Here is an 18,247-nt window from a genome sequence, read left to right on the forward strand (position 1 = left end):
TAAGGAGTGGCTCTTATAGGGAAGTCAGATAGTGTAAAACAAAGCATTCACGTGAATCTAGCAAGTCTCATATGGCAAATGCCAAATTTTGCTAGTTGGCTTTTATTTTACTCAAATACGTGCATGGGTCCATCTTTATTTGTTATCATCTATTTCTTTATTGACGTGGGAATGTTCTAATCTGTCTGGTTTTGCATTCCAAATCAAGACGAACACCCTAGTCCTCAGCAATTATGTTAATTAATTCACTTCTAAACATCTGTAACAGAAAAAATAACCAGAGTTGAGATCATCTCCCTTTGAGGATAATTATAATACTAATGAATCAGATGGAATCCCAACTAAAAAACGAATCGAACTCCTAAAAGCCTTCTGATATTATTTGTTGATCTTTACAACCAAACTAAACCCATTGGGCAGAAGATAAAAATTAAGCATTATTTCCAGTCTCAGAAAGAAAATCCACTCAGCAGTCACAGAAACACTGAATAACTAGAATACATTAAAAAAATAAAATAACAGTTGTAGTACGTATAGAATTTCTGAATGGAAACCTCAACTTTAGAAATCCAGTTAAATTATCATGTTGTAAGAAGTGACTTTTTAACTATTTTCAGTGCAAGCGATTTTGGTGGATTGGAACCCATGGGCAAAAACTGTGGGTGGGTATTTTTAGACTCTGGCGTATTGCTTGTTATTGGTGAATCCAAACCCAAATGGTTCTGCATCTACTTCGGGGTTTAAATCTACCAGAATCACAAAATAAGACAAACTTCATCACCTGGGGCTGTTTTTCAATATTCAGATCGGCAGGATCTAGCTTCAAAATGATATGTGATAGGCCTTTACCATCTAGAGTTGATTGAGAACAGTTTCTTACCCTTCTGTATCAAAATTGTTGTTTCAATGGGTTACAACTCCATGTTTAATCTAGCTAAGTGTAACATGGTGGATATACCAATTCCTTTGAAACAAGTCAAATGTCAATGAATTGAGGAAAGTAACATATATATTTCCAGAATTTGTCCCAATCTTTCACCTCCCACCTTCTGGAATTTCACTTTCATTTCAGCAGATATTCGTTCTTGTCGACTGCTTTCAACCTCTAGATAGACTCTATATATTCCTTTCCCATCAAAGTAGCATATAAGAAAGAAAGATAGAAAAGGAAAAGAATGGTAAACACAGTGTGGGCTGTTAGGCATGAGGAACAGCAGACAGAACAATGTGATGCTATGTATTTAGTGCAGATGACAGCAAGGGCAGCATGTGAGGGGCTGCATGGGTTATTAAGACTTAGAATTGAAGACACAGAGAGAAAGAGAGAGAGAGGGAGGCCTTCCATGGTGAGAAAGACATCTTTTTCTGTATCTCTTGTGTTGCTACTTGCTAGTGGTGAGTCCGTGACTTAGAGTTTGTGTACACATATGATATCCATCAGCTGGAAAAGTTTGGAATGTTGTGGATCCGTGAATGTGCTTTTCTCTCAATTTAATGAGTTGATGTTGATTGGTCCTGGGGTCTTTCCAAGTTCCAACAGCCCCTCCATTCCTCGTTTCTTCTTCCACCTTTCCCATGGCTCCACACTGATGTAGATATATATATCTACAATGAAACTAACTTACTTGAAAGTTGCTTATGCTGTTTCTTACCTTTCTCTATATTTGTTTGATAATATTAAAGTGCTATTAATCGGTAATTAAAGCCTACTTTTAGCTAAATTAGGATGTTTTGGTGGTTGTCTTGGGCTGAATCACCTTTTTATTTTTTTTCCTGATAGAAGGCTGAAATCATCTTTAGTAGATCAAATTAAGATGTATATATATGGAGATCTTTGGAAGGATAGATTTTCAATTAATCCCATACTACAAAGGTAAGGGTACAAGTTTGGTTTTGAAACTTGAAAGCTGTCTAGCTCAAATTCTAACCTTAATGTTGAGCTTAGGTTGAAATCTTCTAACCTTGAATTAGGGTTAGTGTTAAAGTGTCTGACTTACCTAGTCCTAGTGTGGGATAGTCTTCATAATTGTAAAGCAATAATGTAGAATTATGAATTGTTTTATTGTTTTTTATCAGGGTTAAGGTTGATTGTTTGACTTAACTTGGCTCGGCCAACGCAATATAATCAAGATTAAGTTCAAGGTTAGACTAGGGTATATAAGATCAAGAATAATGTTTTGAAATAGGTTGACTTAATTAATCAAACTCTATTATGACCTTGTTAAAGAATGGTTTAGAGGCATTATGATCTATTTTTTAGATTTAGGGTTTTCAAAATTGAACAATCACTATTTCATCATGGAAGAGATAATGTTCAGTTACCAGAGATCGATGACTGTGAAACCTAACTAGCTTGAGAAAGAAAATGATTTTATGGAAAGATGGACACCAATTGATATCAAGTTTTCAAACCTAAGACAATGTATTAGAGACTTGGATCTGGAACTGTCCACCACGACAGTGTCTGTGTTGTCTTTCATTACATTAAAATGTAAAGAACATTATTAGAACAAGTTAGTTTTTAATAAACTCATACTAAGAATGAAAAAAGACAAACATGTTTATTGGGGTAATTGTGTTACAAATTTTATAAAACACAATAATGAAATCGTAATACAATTGAAAGATGAAGATCCTTAGTCAATCCGGAGAACTTGATGTTGCAATCGAACAAACCACCGATGAATGAAGTTGAGTCACACCTTGAGTGCTGTCTTTAAGGTAATGATTCACCATATTATCAAGGGTTCTTCACACCACTACCTCCAAGATAAAACAACCTCCAAACCAAAAGATGAGATAGTATTTTTAATCCCTACAAGGAGCCAAAAGCTAGAGCACAACACTTAGACAAACTCAAAGGAAGAAACTTTTAAAATAAATAACAAAAATGAACAAGGGAAGAATGTTATACACCACAGCAAGAAGGGGGGTATGGCCCAAACTACACTTTACACCCATTGAGATTCTCAAGGCAATGAATTGAATCATTGAATCACAATGACTCACCTCTTCACAAGGGGGAGAATCAATTCTCTACTAATAGAGAATCAATGGGCTTCTCCCTTCTCCACTAATGAAAATTAATCACTTTGATCTAACCTCCCCACAGAATAGAGAATTAACTCTCATGTTCTTTTCTTTTGTATGAATTGGATTTAATCCATTTAATAACCTTAACCCCACTCATAGTAATGGCCATGAATATCATGAAATTGAAATGAGAATTTAAGGTCAATAGTTAGAAGTTGAGTAAATTCCACCTTACAAGTAAGTCCACCTCATCACCATGATCAAGATTTTTAAGACCCATGATCGATGTCATGAAGGGCCTCCTTTACTCATGGCTGCTTCATTACTACGCTTACCTCATGGGTCTCACGCACTAACAAAACAATTAAATAAAAAAAAAACAAAAAGTTTACTGCTAACCAGAATTATTACTTAAGAGATGCGTTGGAGACTTGGAACTGAAACGACAACAATGTCTTTGTCGTGTTTTCATTCATGGTAATAAACTGTACAGGGTACAGACGGAGAAAACAACAACCAAAACAACTAGGTCCAGATTCTCAAGTGGAACTAATGGCTCCTATTAACCTTCTGAAACGAATGGTTCTTCTGCAGTAGTTCTACATGCATGCCATGAGCTGGGTGCTAGAGATTAATTGAACTACAACCACATGATTCTGAGGTTTTATATTTCTTGCTTATTAGTCAATTCTGAGCTCTTTATGGAGAGTCGTCTTGTCTAGATGGGATCACTTCTAGTGTTGTCTATGAGGTTTGAAAACTTAATTATAAATGATTTTTCCTACATCAAGTAATTTTTGCTGACTTTCTTTCTAAAGGAGCAAATCGTTTCAAACTCTTTAGGCACACAGGAGGTGGATTTAACATTTTTGTTGTTGTTTTGCCTTTGTTGGTGTACTGGGTCTATGACATCTCGCGTATTTAATGAAATTTCCTTTGAAATTACTTGGGTACTGCGAATTAATGCGTAGAACCCGCAACGAATGGTTGAGATTGAGATTTCACCGTTCATTTTTAGAAAGTGCGTTTTCACACTTTTGAGAAATGGACGGTGGAAATCAAAACACACTTTTGAGATCAAAATCTCGACCGTTTGCAGCATAGTGGTTTGTGTTAAGTGCACAATATTGAAGTCGAGCTCAATTCCTCTATGTTGTCGGTTGACATTAAAAAAAAAAAAAAACCCAATTTCTCAAACTTTCGATACCGGTTGGTTTAGTAAGCGAAAGAACAAGTATTGGTTGGGTTCTTATCCATCTGGTCGATATACTTTCTTCGGTCGGACCGGCCGAACTTATCTAGTCAGTAATTTAAACAGAAAAGAATAATGACAATGATCATTTTCCCCCACCTTGGGGATCCTGTGGCGTGACAATTTAACGACTGACGTGGCAAGTAAAACCGTTACATCTGAAATTCAAAACTATATGCGAGCGTCATCAATAAAGACACCATACACCTAAAATCATTCGCGAACGTTTTCTAATTTTCTAAATTCTCTAACGGCTACTTCCCTGTCCCTCTCTCTCTCCGCTTCCCAAGGCTCTTTTTGTTCGCCTTCGCACCCTCTACCTCCCTTTCTTTGGTACACTCGAACAACCGCTGATTCTCGCAAATTTTCCAGAAAAAACCTGAAATTTCTCAGCATTCTCTCAATTTACCTCGATCGCTCTATCGGGCAAATCATTCTTAGGTCGTTTCCACGATCTTCTTCCTTCAGCGAACCAATTGGTGAAACTCATTCTCAGGTTTGTTCTTCTATACTACCTGTTTATCTTTATAAATCTTTTGTTTCTATGTCAGGTTTTCTTGCTCCGTCAAATCTTATTTGATGTTCAAGTTGTCTTTTTTACATCTAGTTTATCAATTTAACACCAATAGACTAAGGGGAATTCGATGATAAATTTCTGTAGCCCTAGCAAGGAGGTAATTTTCGAAATGAGCAAGATCTATTCTTTCTTGATTATGTGTTTCGTAATGTTGGAAAAGAGGGAAAGTGGGAACTTGCTTCAATAGAGGTGATAGAGTAGCAAGATGTACTTGCTATTAGGTTTTAATATCTAAGAAAGTGGGAAGGGAAGGAAGCACGATTTTTGGTAAGCCCGATAGTCATTAACTCGCATCCGCTAGGGAAAGTAATAAAAACGCCTACGACTGTGAACTATCTAGATTGTCTCTAGATTCAGACGACAAGCAGTTCGACATCTTGATTAGAGAAAAAGGACTTGTGAAATGTATTGTAAATGAAGGGATAGATATAAGAAAAGCCTTGCATTTCTGTCAATTAAATTCTACATGAATGGGTATCCTAGAAAAAGTTCAGGAAGGGGATTCTTTCATTTGATGCTGTTCCTGTGGTTTTAAAACTTACAGATAATACTTCAAGAAACTGCAGTGCATAAGATAGAAAATGACCAATCGTCATTATATGTAATGCATTATTCCTTAAATTCGTCAGTGCTGACAAAAGAAATTGATATCATTAGTACGCAATATTGTATGTATGAAAAGATTAACAAGTACAATTCCTTTTACAAAGCAAAGTTAAATAAATATGTGTCAGTGAATTACTCCATACTCCATTTATAAGTTGATAAGATCATAACTGTGGTATTTAGAGGCTAGGGTTTGATTCTTCCCTGTTCTTAAACTCTTATGGTCAAAATGCTGGAATTAGCACTCTTTTTTGTTTTATTTTTGGCGTAAGATTGAATAAGCAATTGCAAAGTATGAAGAGCTGGAAGAATAATTGACATTGATAACTTGAATGAACTTTTCGTGCCTCCCCCCCCCCCCCAAAAAAAAAAAAAAAAAAGAAGAATTGATTTAATACTGATTGAGTTTATTTGGTTACTAATAAAACAGTGCTTAGATAATAATAGCCACTTTCCTACTCAAATATAGTCCTTTATATCCTCACTTGGATCCAACTGTTACACTCCCCCCCCCCCCCCGGGGATAAAAAGAACACAATAACTACCTTTATCTTCAATTGATTCCTCCCTGTTCTTAAAGATCTTATGGTCTACATGGTAGGATTAGCACTCCTTTTTGATTTATTTTTGGCGTATGACCAAATAAGAAATTGTGAAGTATGAAAAGCTGGAAGAAATAATCTCCACTGATAAATGAAGTTAAGTAGCTCAAAAAAAATTTTGAATGGATTTAACAATGATTTGAGTTTGTTTTGTTATTAAACAAATACTGCTTAGACAAAAATAGCCAATCTACTAAAACATAATTCTTTTTTATATCCTCACTTCCATCCAACTGCTAACCCCCCCCCCCCCCCCCAAAAAAAAAAAAAACCCACCAAAAAACTACTTTTTTCTTCAATGGTAATTTTATATGGGTTTAAATCATTGAAGATCATAAGCTGAATGGTCAAAATCTTTTTTTATGGATGAGTTTGACTCTTGGGGCTTTTTTTTTTTTTGCTGAATTTCTAAATCTGATTGTCTCACTGGATTGTCTTCTGCAGAAAGAAGCATTTGCTGCAACATGTCGGCCCTCCAAATTGATCAGTTTTCACAAATGGAAACAACTTGTGGATCTCTTCTTTATGAACTTAAGGTTTTCCTTGAAGCTTTTGTACTGAAGAACTCTGCATCTTGCAATGATTTTTCATTTGTTCTCTTGGATATCTTCTCCTCTTGTTTGAAACAGCTGGTTCAAGATAAAACCAGTTATTTTTCAACTTCATTTACTCAGGCTTTCTGATTTTGCCTTTAATTCAGATTATATGGGATGAAGTTGGCGAGCTTGATGCTGAAAGGGATAAAATGCTACTAGAATTAGAAGAAGAGTGTCTAGACGTATACAGAAGAAAGGTAGATCAGGCAAATCGCTGTAGGGCTCAGCTACGGCAAAAGATTGCAGATTCTGAGACAGAGCTCGCAAGCATCTGCTCAGCAATGGGTGACCGTCCGGTGCATATCCGGCAGGTGGGTCTTGGGGACAATTTTTCAAAATAGTTTGCCAGGCTGAAAGAGATTATCAATTAATTTTTCTATTAGCCATTTAACTTCATGTTCTTATTAACCACCCCAGCTTTCTGAGCATTTGTCAGCAGCTTGTTGAAAGATCTTTAACTAACTACATTGTTTGCATGGTTTGTGCTTTCAGTGCGATCAGAATGCTAGAAGTTTAAAGGAAGAGCTTATGGCCATTCATCGAGAGCTGGAGGAGATGCGAAAGAGGAAATGTGAGAGAAGGAACCAATTCATTGACATCATTCAGCAAATACAAAAGATCTCAAATGAGATCTGTGGGTCCACAAAATACAGTCCATCCAATATTGTGGTGGATGAAACTGATTTGTCCTTACGAAAGCTTGAAGAGTTGAACAGGGGGCTGGCGGAGCTTCAAAAGGACAAGGTTGGACTTTTCAACATGAATTTCTTCAAGCCTTTTTATTTGTCACAGACTGATCTGGTTTTGTTTAAATTTGTGTGCAGGGACAACGTTTGAAACAGGTTCAAGACCACCTTAACACTCTGAACACACTATGTTTAGTGCTTGGCATGGATTTCAAGTGCACAGTTATTGAGGTCCACCCCAGTTTGGATGATTCTGAGGGAGCAAAGAACATAAGTGACAATACAATTGAGAGGTTGGCTGCTGCAATTCTAACACTGCGAAAGGTCAAGATAGAGAGGATGCAGAAGGTAACTAGTTGGAGACTTGGAGTCACATATTCTTGTTGTATTCATGTTCTTTGTTATTAATTAAACCTTTTCCATAAGTCGCACTAAGCTTTCAAGCTGTGGCAGCTTCAAGATCTGGCAACAACAATGTTGGAGTTATGGAATTTAATGGATACACCAATTGAGGAACAGCAGATGTTTCAGAATGTCACCTGTAACATAGCTGCTTCTGAAGATGAAGTCACAGAACCCAACATACTCTCTGAGGATTTCATTAATTATGTAAGTGTATAACTATGTAACCAAAAATGCGACATCAAGGTTTGCTTACGTCATTTTTGCTAAGATTTTTTTCCCATGAAGTAAGCTCAAATGAATTTATTACACAGGTTGGGGCAGAAGTATCTAGACTTGAAGAACTGAAAGCAGACAAGATGAAAGAGCTTGTTCTGAGGAAGAGAACAGAGTTAGAGGAGATTTGGCGGCGGACATGTATGGCAGCAGAGGCAGATAGTGCAATGGAATATGCAATTGAAGCTATTGAATCAGGTCAGAAAGACTGACAGTATATATCAGTTTTGCTAGAGAGAGATATCCACACGGAACAATGAAATACTAATCTCTTTATTATGCATTAGTAAATCCATTTCTTTTCGTGCAGGTGCTGTGGATCCTTCAACCATCTTAGAACAAATTGAGCTACAAATTGCAAAAGCAAAGGAAGAAGCATTTAGCAGGAAAGAAATACTTGAGAAGGTTGAAAAATGGTTGGCTGCACGTGAGGAGGAGTGCTGGCTTGAGGAGTACAACATGGTAGGAAATTTTGGTCTTCTGGAGGAATTTTACTTTTGTTCTGTCCTTGTTCTTGGATTAATTTTTTCATTGATGTTTCAGGATGAAAATCGCTATAATGCTGGTAGAGGTACTCATCTCATGCTGAAGCGTGCGGAAAAAGCTCGTTCTACAGTGAATAAACTTCCAGGTGCAAATGTTGCATCATGCATTGTAATACTAAATGATGTCTTTGTGGCTCCATAAATTGCACTTAAGTTTCTTAATATCCTGGTCCAATATTTAAAATTGGAAGTAAGAATCAAGGACATCATTTAATGCCAGTTTTGACCTTTCAATATTTTGTCAGAGTGTTATTTGGGTGTGTGTTCAATTTCCTAAATTTCTTGATTTGCTTGGTGTTGACAGCAATTGTGGATGCTTTGGCATCAAAAACCATAGCATGGGAGAAAGAAAGAGGCGTGGAATTCACATATGATGGTGTAAGCACTCCATTTTCAGTCTGTCAACTTTTGAACATCTCTTTTAACTTCTGCCAAGTCAAAACTTTGAGTCTATATTAGCTCTATTGGACTAAACTTGGCATCTGTCTTCGAATCATCCTTGTTCTTTATTATCATTTGATATATATGCTAATGGTGGTGAACTCTTATTTCGCCTATATAGATTCGGCTACTTGTTATGCTGGAAGAGTACAGTATATTGAGGCAAGAAAAAGAACAAGAACGCCAGAGGCAGCGGGTATGCACTGCAGTCTGAATTCCATCTACTGTGATCTAGAATCAATCTACTACAATCTGGAATCAGTCTCTATTAGTAATGATTCATGACATTTGTTTCCACATCAACCATTGCAGGATCAAAAGAAACTTCAGGAACAGCTAATAGCAGAACAGGAAGTGCTTTTCGGGTCAAAACCAAGCCCTTTAAAGCCCCTCCAGAACGGAAAAAAGGTGCTGAAAACTTCAACCGGTTGTCCAAGTAGCAAAAGAGTTTCTGTTGGTGGAGTGATGCTGCAAACTCCTAAATCTGATCCAGTTAACTCCCCCAAAGCTGCTACTCCTCAATCACGCACAGCCAAGAAGAGTCTATTGCAAAATGACTCACATAACAATCATCAGGATGAAGGTTTTGTAGCTTTACCTACGTGTTATTCTTTTCCCCATTCTATTTTCCTAGTAAACTTTTACAGACTGGTGGATAGTTTGAAGTTGTTCTTGATATTTATGATTTATGTACGTAGAATAAATTTAAATTTATGTAGGTCGGCGAGGGTTCGATGTTTATCTCCCAGTGAAACAGCAATCAGTGAATGCTGCAAGTGATGATGATGGTGAATCCATGTCACGGAAGCCATTCTCACTTGTCTCCGAGGCCAACACAACAAACTTGATGGATGACATGAACAAAGCACAGAAAACATTTTCAAGTAACAACATGACAGTAACCACAGCTTCCAAGTTGGCTTCTCTTCCTGATGAAGATGAGAACAGGACCCCCAAGGCAAAACCCACTACCCCTTCATCTGTATCTGTTCCCATGCAGACTGCCGCAACTCCGGTTCCATCCTCTGTCCTTTTTGGAGCTAGCAATGTGGAAGAGAAGGCTGAACAGATTGAATACTCATTCGAGGAGAGGAGAGCTGGTTTCATTCTTTCACAGACAAATCTTAAGCCAGTACAAGTTTGATTTGCTGGATGAAATTGATTTGGTTGGCCTGTCTTGCCTTTCTTACTAATATTCTTGTGGTATATACAAAGCCAATTGTTTTTGGCTTTTCCATATTCATGTACATACTTAATTGCAATGGCCTTATCAGTGTTCCCACTTCTCTGATTTCCTTTTTCTTTTTTGTCCACAAATTTTCTTCCTTCCCTTCTGGCTAGGTGCTAAGCCAACAAAATGTCAAATGAAAGGGAAATGATTTTGTTGGATTTAACTTGCTTCCTTTCAATTTCAAATGAAAGCGAGGAAGAACTTAAAATGATTAGTAAAATCAAAAGCATGAGAACAAAGGAGTGGAGTCTTAATAGAAGTAAAGCGATAGATGACAACTTGACAGAGGAAGAAAAGCTGTTTTAATGTAAAGAAACATCCAATAATAAAAGACTAGAGAATAAAAGCTGACCCCTCAAAATTCAAAATAGATGCTTTGTGTATAAAAAACAATTGTTTGAATTAGTGAAAACAATCATTACAAAAATTATAGCAAATATCTCCCGACATCCATTGCAATTAGTGGAATGGAGTCATGGGTAACTTGAAAATTCTGAAACTGTTTCTAGTCTCTCCTTTTAAAGGTAAATTTTTTTTTTTTTTTTCAGTTTGAATTAGGTTTCCTAAAACCAGATTTACACAAATGAATATTGCCTTTATTTGAAGGGGGTTTTTGCTTACCTTATTCACCCGCGAAGAATGAACAAGCAAGATCCTAGTTGTAGAGCGATTTAGTAGTAATAAAATCTTCTGTGTTTTCTATTACCAATTGTAGTCTAATATAAAACAGGATACAACTAAAGATTGGTTACTTAGTTTTAGAGGCAGGACATAAGAGGGTCCACTTGTAATGAGACCTCGTCTCATAGTGGTTGTAGTTACTGCTTTTAATATTTATCCAATTTGTTTTTATTATAAAAATCAATATTTAGGTCAGCAAAAATTAAAAAAATGGTTTGACTTCCTCTAACTCCAATCCCAAATCTGATTTATTGGAACCTAAATATGAGAATCAATAAGAAGTTAATATTTTTTTTAAGGTCCAACATTTATTTTTTAGATTGGCTTATCCAAGAGATGTGAGAAACTTCATATGATACAATTCATTGACGAGATTGAGAATCAAAAGAAATTAATATTTTTTAGTATCTGAGATATCTTTTAGAGTTATTTATTCAATAAACATTTTATAAACATTTTACGAGAAATATCGTCCAATAGGCATCAGAAATTTTTTAAAAAGAAAAATTACAAAAAAATCATCAATTTTCTACTATTTTACTTAGAAGATCAAACATGAATCATGAGAAAAGAAATATATGAATTATATAAAATTTTGATCAGTCATAGCAGTGGATTCTACTTCGACCCTCCTACATAATGCAAACTAATCCAAGATAATTAGTCATTGTTCATATGATTGTTTACGCAATTTAGCTTTAATGTTTACCTTTCATTTTTTTCTTTCTAAACATAATTTTAAACTTAAAAGAATAATAAACAAAAATATGAAAAAGAAAGGGATTTTTTGGGGGATAAATGAGAAAGGAAGATTTTCATCACTCGCCCCTTGAGTTACTCATTAATTTAAGGTCATCCCTTGAATTATTCAATTAGAACCCCTATAACGTGAAAAATGTATTAACGACATCTTCTGCTATTTGAAAATCATATTTAAATACTGATTTACGTAAGTTAATTTTTTCAAAAAGACAAGAATAACCTTGAACAAAGACAATCCTCTATTGTCTTCGATTTCTTCCTCTATGATTCATGGGTAGTGTTTTAAATTTAAGATGTAGGGGTAATAGGGGTAATATTGAAAATGTATAAATAAAAACTAACCTATGAATAACAATGTTAAGTAATAGGGGTCACATTAGGTAATTCAAGGGTGACATTAATTCTGATTGGGAAGCCAAAGGATAAGACTGAAAATTCCCCAAATGGAGAAAAGAAACTAGGCACTAGCTTATACTCAGCGAAAGTTGACCCACATTGGCTAACATTCAATCCCAACCGTTGGATTAGGAAGTGACAATTGTCATTATGAATAATGCGTCCACGTTGTGTATTTCAATTTACAGTTGCAGGAGGTAACGGACAGCAGGAAAAATCCTCTTTTGGTCAACACAACAGAAAAGCGAACGACAATTCCAGCTAAGGTGAATTTCCATCTTCTTCGCCCAACATATAAATTAATGTAATAAAATCGTCTTTTTTCATGTTCGAATATTGATTGAAACCTGAAAGACTTTCTTGCTTTGATTGGGGTCTGCATTTAGGGGGTTTCAGACAAAGTTAATAAAGAGAGATCTCCATAGATCGGTTGAAGACTTGAAGTGGATTTTTTTTTTTCAGCTTGAGGAGAGAGAAGGGAGAGGAATGACGATCTTGTATGCGCTGGTTGCGCGAGGATCTGTGGTTCTGGCCGAGTTTAGTTCAACAGCAACGAATGCGAGCGCAATTGCTCGACAGATACTGGAGAAGATTCCATCCGACAACGATAGCAATCTTTCCTACTCTCAGGATCGCTATATTTTTCATGTCAAGAGGACCGATGGCCTTACCGTTTTATGCATGGCCGACGACACCGCAGGAAGTAAGTTTCTTCTGCTTCTTTATTTTGTGGCTTCATTTTTAATGGTTATCTTCTTTGTTGCTTAGTGATTACTCTGTACAATCTGCGAAAAGAACAAGGTTTCAGGTTCTTGATTTGATTTGCATATTTGGAAAGAGGAAGCTCCGGTCTTAGACTTTGGGTGTAACGTAACTGATTTTGATTTTTAGATAATTAAGAGGACCAAATTTTTTTTCCTGTTTTCTTCTCGTCTTCCTCCTTTTTACTGCATGTGAGAGTGGAATCATGGAGTTGGATTACAATCCCAATCTCATTTCCTTGAAATACTTCTGAGTAAGCTGTATTTGCAGAGTAATTTAAAATTTCTAGCAATTCTAAAATTTACACAATTACCAGGTTGCGTGCTTTGAATGGTTACTCCTCTTAAACTTCTAAATGAGATCCCAAATTCCCAATGCCTAGGATTCATGACCAGACAGTAGAGAATGGAAATATACATTTTTAGATTTAGTTTTTCTTTGCCCATTGATGAGAAATCCCTTCACCTCGGCAATGTGATCCATGATTGGACTCTTGTATCATCAGTTGCTCCCTCCCATCCTCCTGTTACGCAGGGTTGAAAATACTCTCTTTTTTTATGCTACTCAAGGGATAAGAATCCACAACTCCTAATATACAGGGTTGAAAATGCCCTTTTCAATTCTCTCTTCTGTAATATATGCCAAACTGGCTACTCACCGGGCAGGTGCTACTTGGACCCCTTCCTTTCTGTTGTTGCCAGTGCTTTCCCTCCTTCTTAACCCGCCACAGCCTGTCTCTCCCCCTCCTGCATGCCCTGGCCCTTCGCTTCTGAAGTAGCTCACAGCTTTACTCATACATTAGGTTGCCTCCTCCTCCTACCATCTGCAGATTTAGAGCACCAGCCGAACTTGCCCTCCTTTGACCATTATTCTGTGTCAACATGTCCATCCTTCTAGCCCAACCTCTACTTGTGATTGCTGTTTGACCAGGACCACCTAGGTGCTACTCTCCTTTGCCCCTCTTCTCTCCTACTCCTGATGATCCTGTCCTTTCCCCTCTTTGTACCTACTGTGTTACAAACTTACAGCCCATAACTCCTTCCAACCTCTGTTATCACTAAAACCCCTCCTCCTGTGCCACCTCTATGCCTTTACAACAAAAGCTTCCTTATCCCAAGAAGGGGTTGCACCTGGAATTTTTCCTTCCCAATCATGAGAGACTTTTGTCAGTCAGATATCCATTTTCATGTCCTAGGGCAAGACATCTATAGTTTTGATAAGGTGGGTTTTCCTGTATTATTAATTGCAGTTTCTTCTCCTAGTTCTTGTGTCTACTTGTTGTGGTTAGGTCTTGATTGCTATGGCTGCCTCCCTAATTTTAGTCTGTTGTGGTTGATTTGGGTTCTTCCCCTTTCTTATGCCCATGTGGCCTTGTCTTCCCGGCATGGTGGTGTTGTCTATTTGTTTTTTCCTGCTCCCCCCATTCACTTCTCTTTTAGTCTGTTATGGCTCCTTTTGATCACAATGGTGAAGAGAGAATCTCTTCACCATCGGTTAAAAGAGATTGCATCCTATATTAGTTTTATAAAATTGTTCCTATTCTTTTGTTAGCAGGAAGGTTGTATTTATGATTTGCTACTTTCTTATGTTGTTGCATTCTCCTTTCATTGACTCTAGGAGCTGAATTCCAATTCTGCTTCTGACTGATGATATATGGTGCTTGCCTTACTTTGTTTAATCATTTTATGCAGGGAGAATTCCTTTTGCATTTTTGGAAGATATTCATCAAAGGTTTGTGAAGACTTATGGCCGTGCTGTACATACTGCTCAAGCTTACGCTATGAATGATGAATTCTCAAGAGTTTTGAGTCAACAATTGGACTACTATACCAACGATCCCAATGCAGATCGGATAAACCGGTTGAAAGGTGAAATGAGCCAGGTATATTTCAAATGCTTGTGAAGATTTGTGTCTTTAACATCTTTAAGAAAAGGGAAAAGGATTTGAAATTCTAGTTTATATGTGCTTTGGCTCTCTCAAATACCTCATAATGCTACTCTCCCGCCTCATCATTTTACTTCATGTTCTTGTCTTTATTTAGTCCATGATTAGGTGAACAGTGGTTTTAGTCAAATAAAAGAGACAATGCACCTTTTACACCTTTCTATGTAAAATAAACCTCATCGTGTCAATCCTTTTCCTTTTCTTTTTCTTGGGTTTTTTTTTTTTTGGGGGGGGGGGGGGTTGGTAATTGAGATAATTCTTGCTAGCTTTTCCTGACTGTATAGTATGTGTAATTTACTAGGTACGCACTGTCATGATAGATAACATTGATAAAGTTTTAGAGAGGGGAGACCGCTTGGAACTGTTGGTGGATAAGACCACTAATATGCAAGGAAACACATTTCGTTTCAGAAAGCAAGCACGCCGTTTCAAAAATACAGCGTGGTGGAGAAATGTCAAGCTCACGTAAGTCTGCTGATCACAAAATAGTGAATCCCCAATGTTTCAGGAACACACATACATGTATGCATGCATTGATGCACCCCACTGGATTGGGCATGGAACTTCCTACATTCCTGTGCATATGTTTTATTTCTTTGTTTCTTTTTCCTTTATTAGCTTATTTATTATATTTGTCTTTTTTTTTTTTTTTTTTTTGGGGGGGGGGGGGGGGGGTGGGGGAGGGATGTTTAAGGTAAAAATCAGGAGGATTATATATTGAAAAGTTTACAGGGCAATATAACTATATGACTGACGAACTACAAAACAGTTATCAAAACTCATACTCTCGTGATCTTGTGGACTAGGAGTGGAAGCAGAAGATCCCACTGCTTTATAGCTTGAGCCTGTATGTTTGGCAATGTGGTGTTTAGCAACCCCATTTTTCCGGTCTTATTCACAACAGAGTTTTTGTCATATGACTCAGGTGATGCTAGCCATCTTATGAGACTTTCCTGAGGAAAGTTTCCAGAAATACCACATAGTTTTTCTGGTGGTTAGAATCATCCGATAGCATGTGCTCTCTCATCTAGGCTGGGAATCCAATCTAAGTAAAAAGCTCCTTCAACTTTCAGAAAGTTGGTTTGTCGGACCAGGGTCACATTCTCACTTTTGATTTCAAGCTTAATAACATTGAGCTCTACAACTTGCATGAACTGAATCATGTCTTAGAATATATGGAACACATGTATGGACATTCTACCTAGGTTTTGTTAGTTGGCCCCTTTTCTTATTTGGTTAGAACTGGCATGTCCATTTTTCATGATAAACGTATCTTTTGTCTGTACTGTACTTTCTTCTTCATGGACCTGCATTGTCATTGAAAGGAAGACAATGAGGGTGGGGGGGGGGGGTAAAAGAAGGATACTTCCTCTTATAGCATTGCACTTTGTACAACACGGTTAATGATTTGGTTATCTTCATCTTTGATGTAAACATCTCTCTCTATTAGTGTGTCTGAGTGTGTATTTATGTTATTGCATACTTACATCTAGAAACAAGAATATGGAACTAAGCTCTTTTTGCCCCCCCCCCACATGTTTTAGCTTCCTGTATGTTTGCTTAGTGCTTTATGTTTTTATCGTGCAGGGCTGCATTGATAATCCTCCTCTTGATCATTATATACATCGTGGTTGCTGTTGTATGCCATGGACCTGCATTGCCTTCTTGCCTGAAGTGAAAAGGTTTGTTTGGCCTCTGATACTGGTCACTTGAAAATGGATGTGCCATCATCTGTTCTTCTGTTGCTTCAAGCTGTATGGCTGTAGTTTGACGTATTTGGAGGGTGTTTTTTCTGATGGAAGCTTCAGCCGATTATATGTGTTTTCCCTGAAGATCCACTACATATTTATCGAGTTCGAGAATACTGCTGTTTTATGAAGTTTCCCTGTCCAACAGTTAAATGTAATATGTAGAGGCATCCAAGTAATTGCAGTTTTGGCACCATGATTCTGGTTGGTGGAATGGTCGATTGTTTATGTGAACATATTGTTTCTTTGGTCTATCTAGTGGACTCATTGAATTGAAGCATATATATAATATAGTTAAGGAAAGGAAAAATAAAATAGAAAGTTAATTTCAGGGTTTTCACTGGGTATAATTTCATTCAGAACTAGAGTTCAATGCCACCGGGGAAGTTACAGAAATCGAATTTGTGAGCCATAGTTTGCTTGAAAGATGGAAGTGAAATGCAAGGAAATATGAAGGTTTCCTTCACAGGCATTGTAATAAGTAATCAGCATGCACTGGGAAATAAAAAATTTGTGCTTGTATACTATTTCAGGCATTATGGCTAGTTCTGCTGGTTGCCCAAGACCTGGGTTTGAGTCTTGTCTTCACCCATTGCTGCATCAAACTCTCTCATTGGAAACCAATGCTGATTGTCACGGCAAAAAGGGTGATTAGTTAGATTATGGATACATATCAAGTATTGCATTGTGTTGGCTAAGGCATTTTAGTGCAATTTAATAGAGAGATGTATCGAGATGTATCGTATCTATTGTATCCAATATGGATACGTATCGACTAGTGTCATATGGTATTGTGGGATATTTTAAACCTTGGGAAAACTAGGGTTGTCAATAAAACCATATTGGCCCAAATTAGCGCCAACTAAGCCCACCTGACCTAATCAACATAAATCAAGTAGGTCAAGCTTAAAAAAATCTTGGCAAGGTAGGGTTCTTAAGCCTTGATAGGGTTGGTAAGGTTTGGACTTAGGTCCCTAGGGTAGGGTTGGCTAGACGCAACTTGGCACATGGAGGCTCTTAGGTAAAATCATGGTTCAATGTGTCGGCAATATACCACCGACACAAGGCGATATTTCGCCATGTCACAATAGTGTATTGATAACAAATCGGCGATCTATCGTCAACAGTCGATTTTTCGGTGATATATTGCCAAAGTCACTATATTTAGTAGAATTTCATTAGATTTCTCATCGATTTTTGCCAAAGTGATGTAGGACCTCTATAGACTGTGAACACCCCTGTCGGGGCAACCTCTCGGACACCCCTCTTGTGTCCATCGGCAACAGAATGTGAAGCATGATCCATACTCAACATAATTGTATAATGAATTGTAGACTTTAATACTTCTCTTCACTAGTTGTGTATTTGTGTTCTTTTTGCATGCTTACATTAATTTATATGAGTTTTTAAAATTTCTAGTTTTTCCTCATATAGCTAGGCATGTGTCAATCAAAATTTCAAATTAAATGATGTTTTAGGTTAAAATAATGCTCCTAGTGTGTTTATTGGCTCAAATTAGACTACACAACAAAATTGAAGCTAAAGCGACCCTAAATACCCCCCGAAACCGAGGGTCAAATTTTCATCGATACCCTACCAAAGTTGCTGACATGTCGATGAAATGTCGCCATGTCACTGGTATCGACAAGCAGCAACACACGATATTTCTCTTCATATGGAGATTTGATTTGTTGATTGAACAACCC

General features: G+C 37.1%; 2 protein-coding genes across 3 annotated transcripts; both read left to right on the forward strand.

Moving 5' to 3' along the window:
* The first annotated feature begins 4,519 nt into the window (after positions 1-4,519).
* On the forward strand, positions 4,520-10,384 carry LOC149025233 (65-kDa microtubule-associated protein 3-like). The gene is made up of 13 exons (XM_089145463.1): positions 4,520-4,781; positions 6,515-6,606; positions 6,771-6,977; positions 7,159-7,410; positions 7,491-7,700; positions 7,806-7,961; positions 8,069-8,228; positions 8,341-8,492; positions 8,574-8,661; positions 8,880-8,953; positions 9,138-9,212; positions 9,329-9,599; positions 9,736-10,384. The coding sequence occupies exons 2-13, from the start codon at positions 6,535-6,537 to the stop codon at positions 10,158-10,160; spliced, it is 2,142 nt and encodes a 713-aa protein (XP_089001589.1). The 5' UTR covers positions 4,520-4,781; positions 6,515-6,534; the 3' UTR covers positions 10,161-10,384.
* A 1,901-nt stretch (positions 10,385-12,285) lies between these two features.
* LOC149025234 (vesicle-associated membrane protein 711) lies at positions 12,286-17,034 on the forward strand. 2 transcript variants are annotated; one of them, XM_089143099.1, is made up of 5 exons: positions 12,286-12,352; positions 12,549-12,789; positions 14,540-14,730; positions 15,095-15,258; positions 16,381-17,034. In XM_089143099.1, exons 2-5 carry the CDS (start codon positions 12,573-12,575, stop codon positions 16,469-16,471), a joined length of 663 nt encoding a protein of 220 aa, XP_088999225.1. In that variant the 5' UTR covers positions 12,286-12,352; positions 12,549-12,572; the 3' UTR covers positions 16,472-17,034. The 2 variants fall into 2 exon arrangements, with proteins under 2 accessions (XP_088999225.1, XP_088999224.1); XM_089143098.1 differs by having other exon boundaries at positions 12,290-12,352; positions 12,473-12,789.
* The last annotated feature ends 1,213 nt before the right edge of the window (positions 17,035-18,247 follow it).

The sequence above is a fragment of the Hakea prostrata genome, chromosome 2, assembly GCF_041222555.1.
Source record: "Hakea prostrata isolate BN-2017 chromosome 2, UWA_Hpros_2, whole genome shotgun sequence".
NCBI lineage: Eukaryota > Viridiplantae > Streptophyta > Magnoliopsida > Proteales > Proteaceae > Hakea > Hakea prostrata.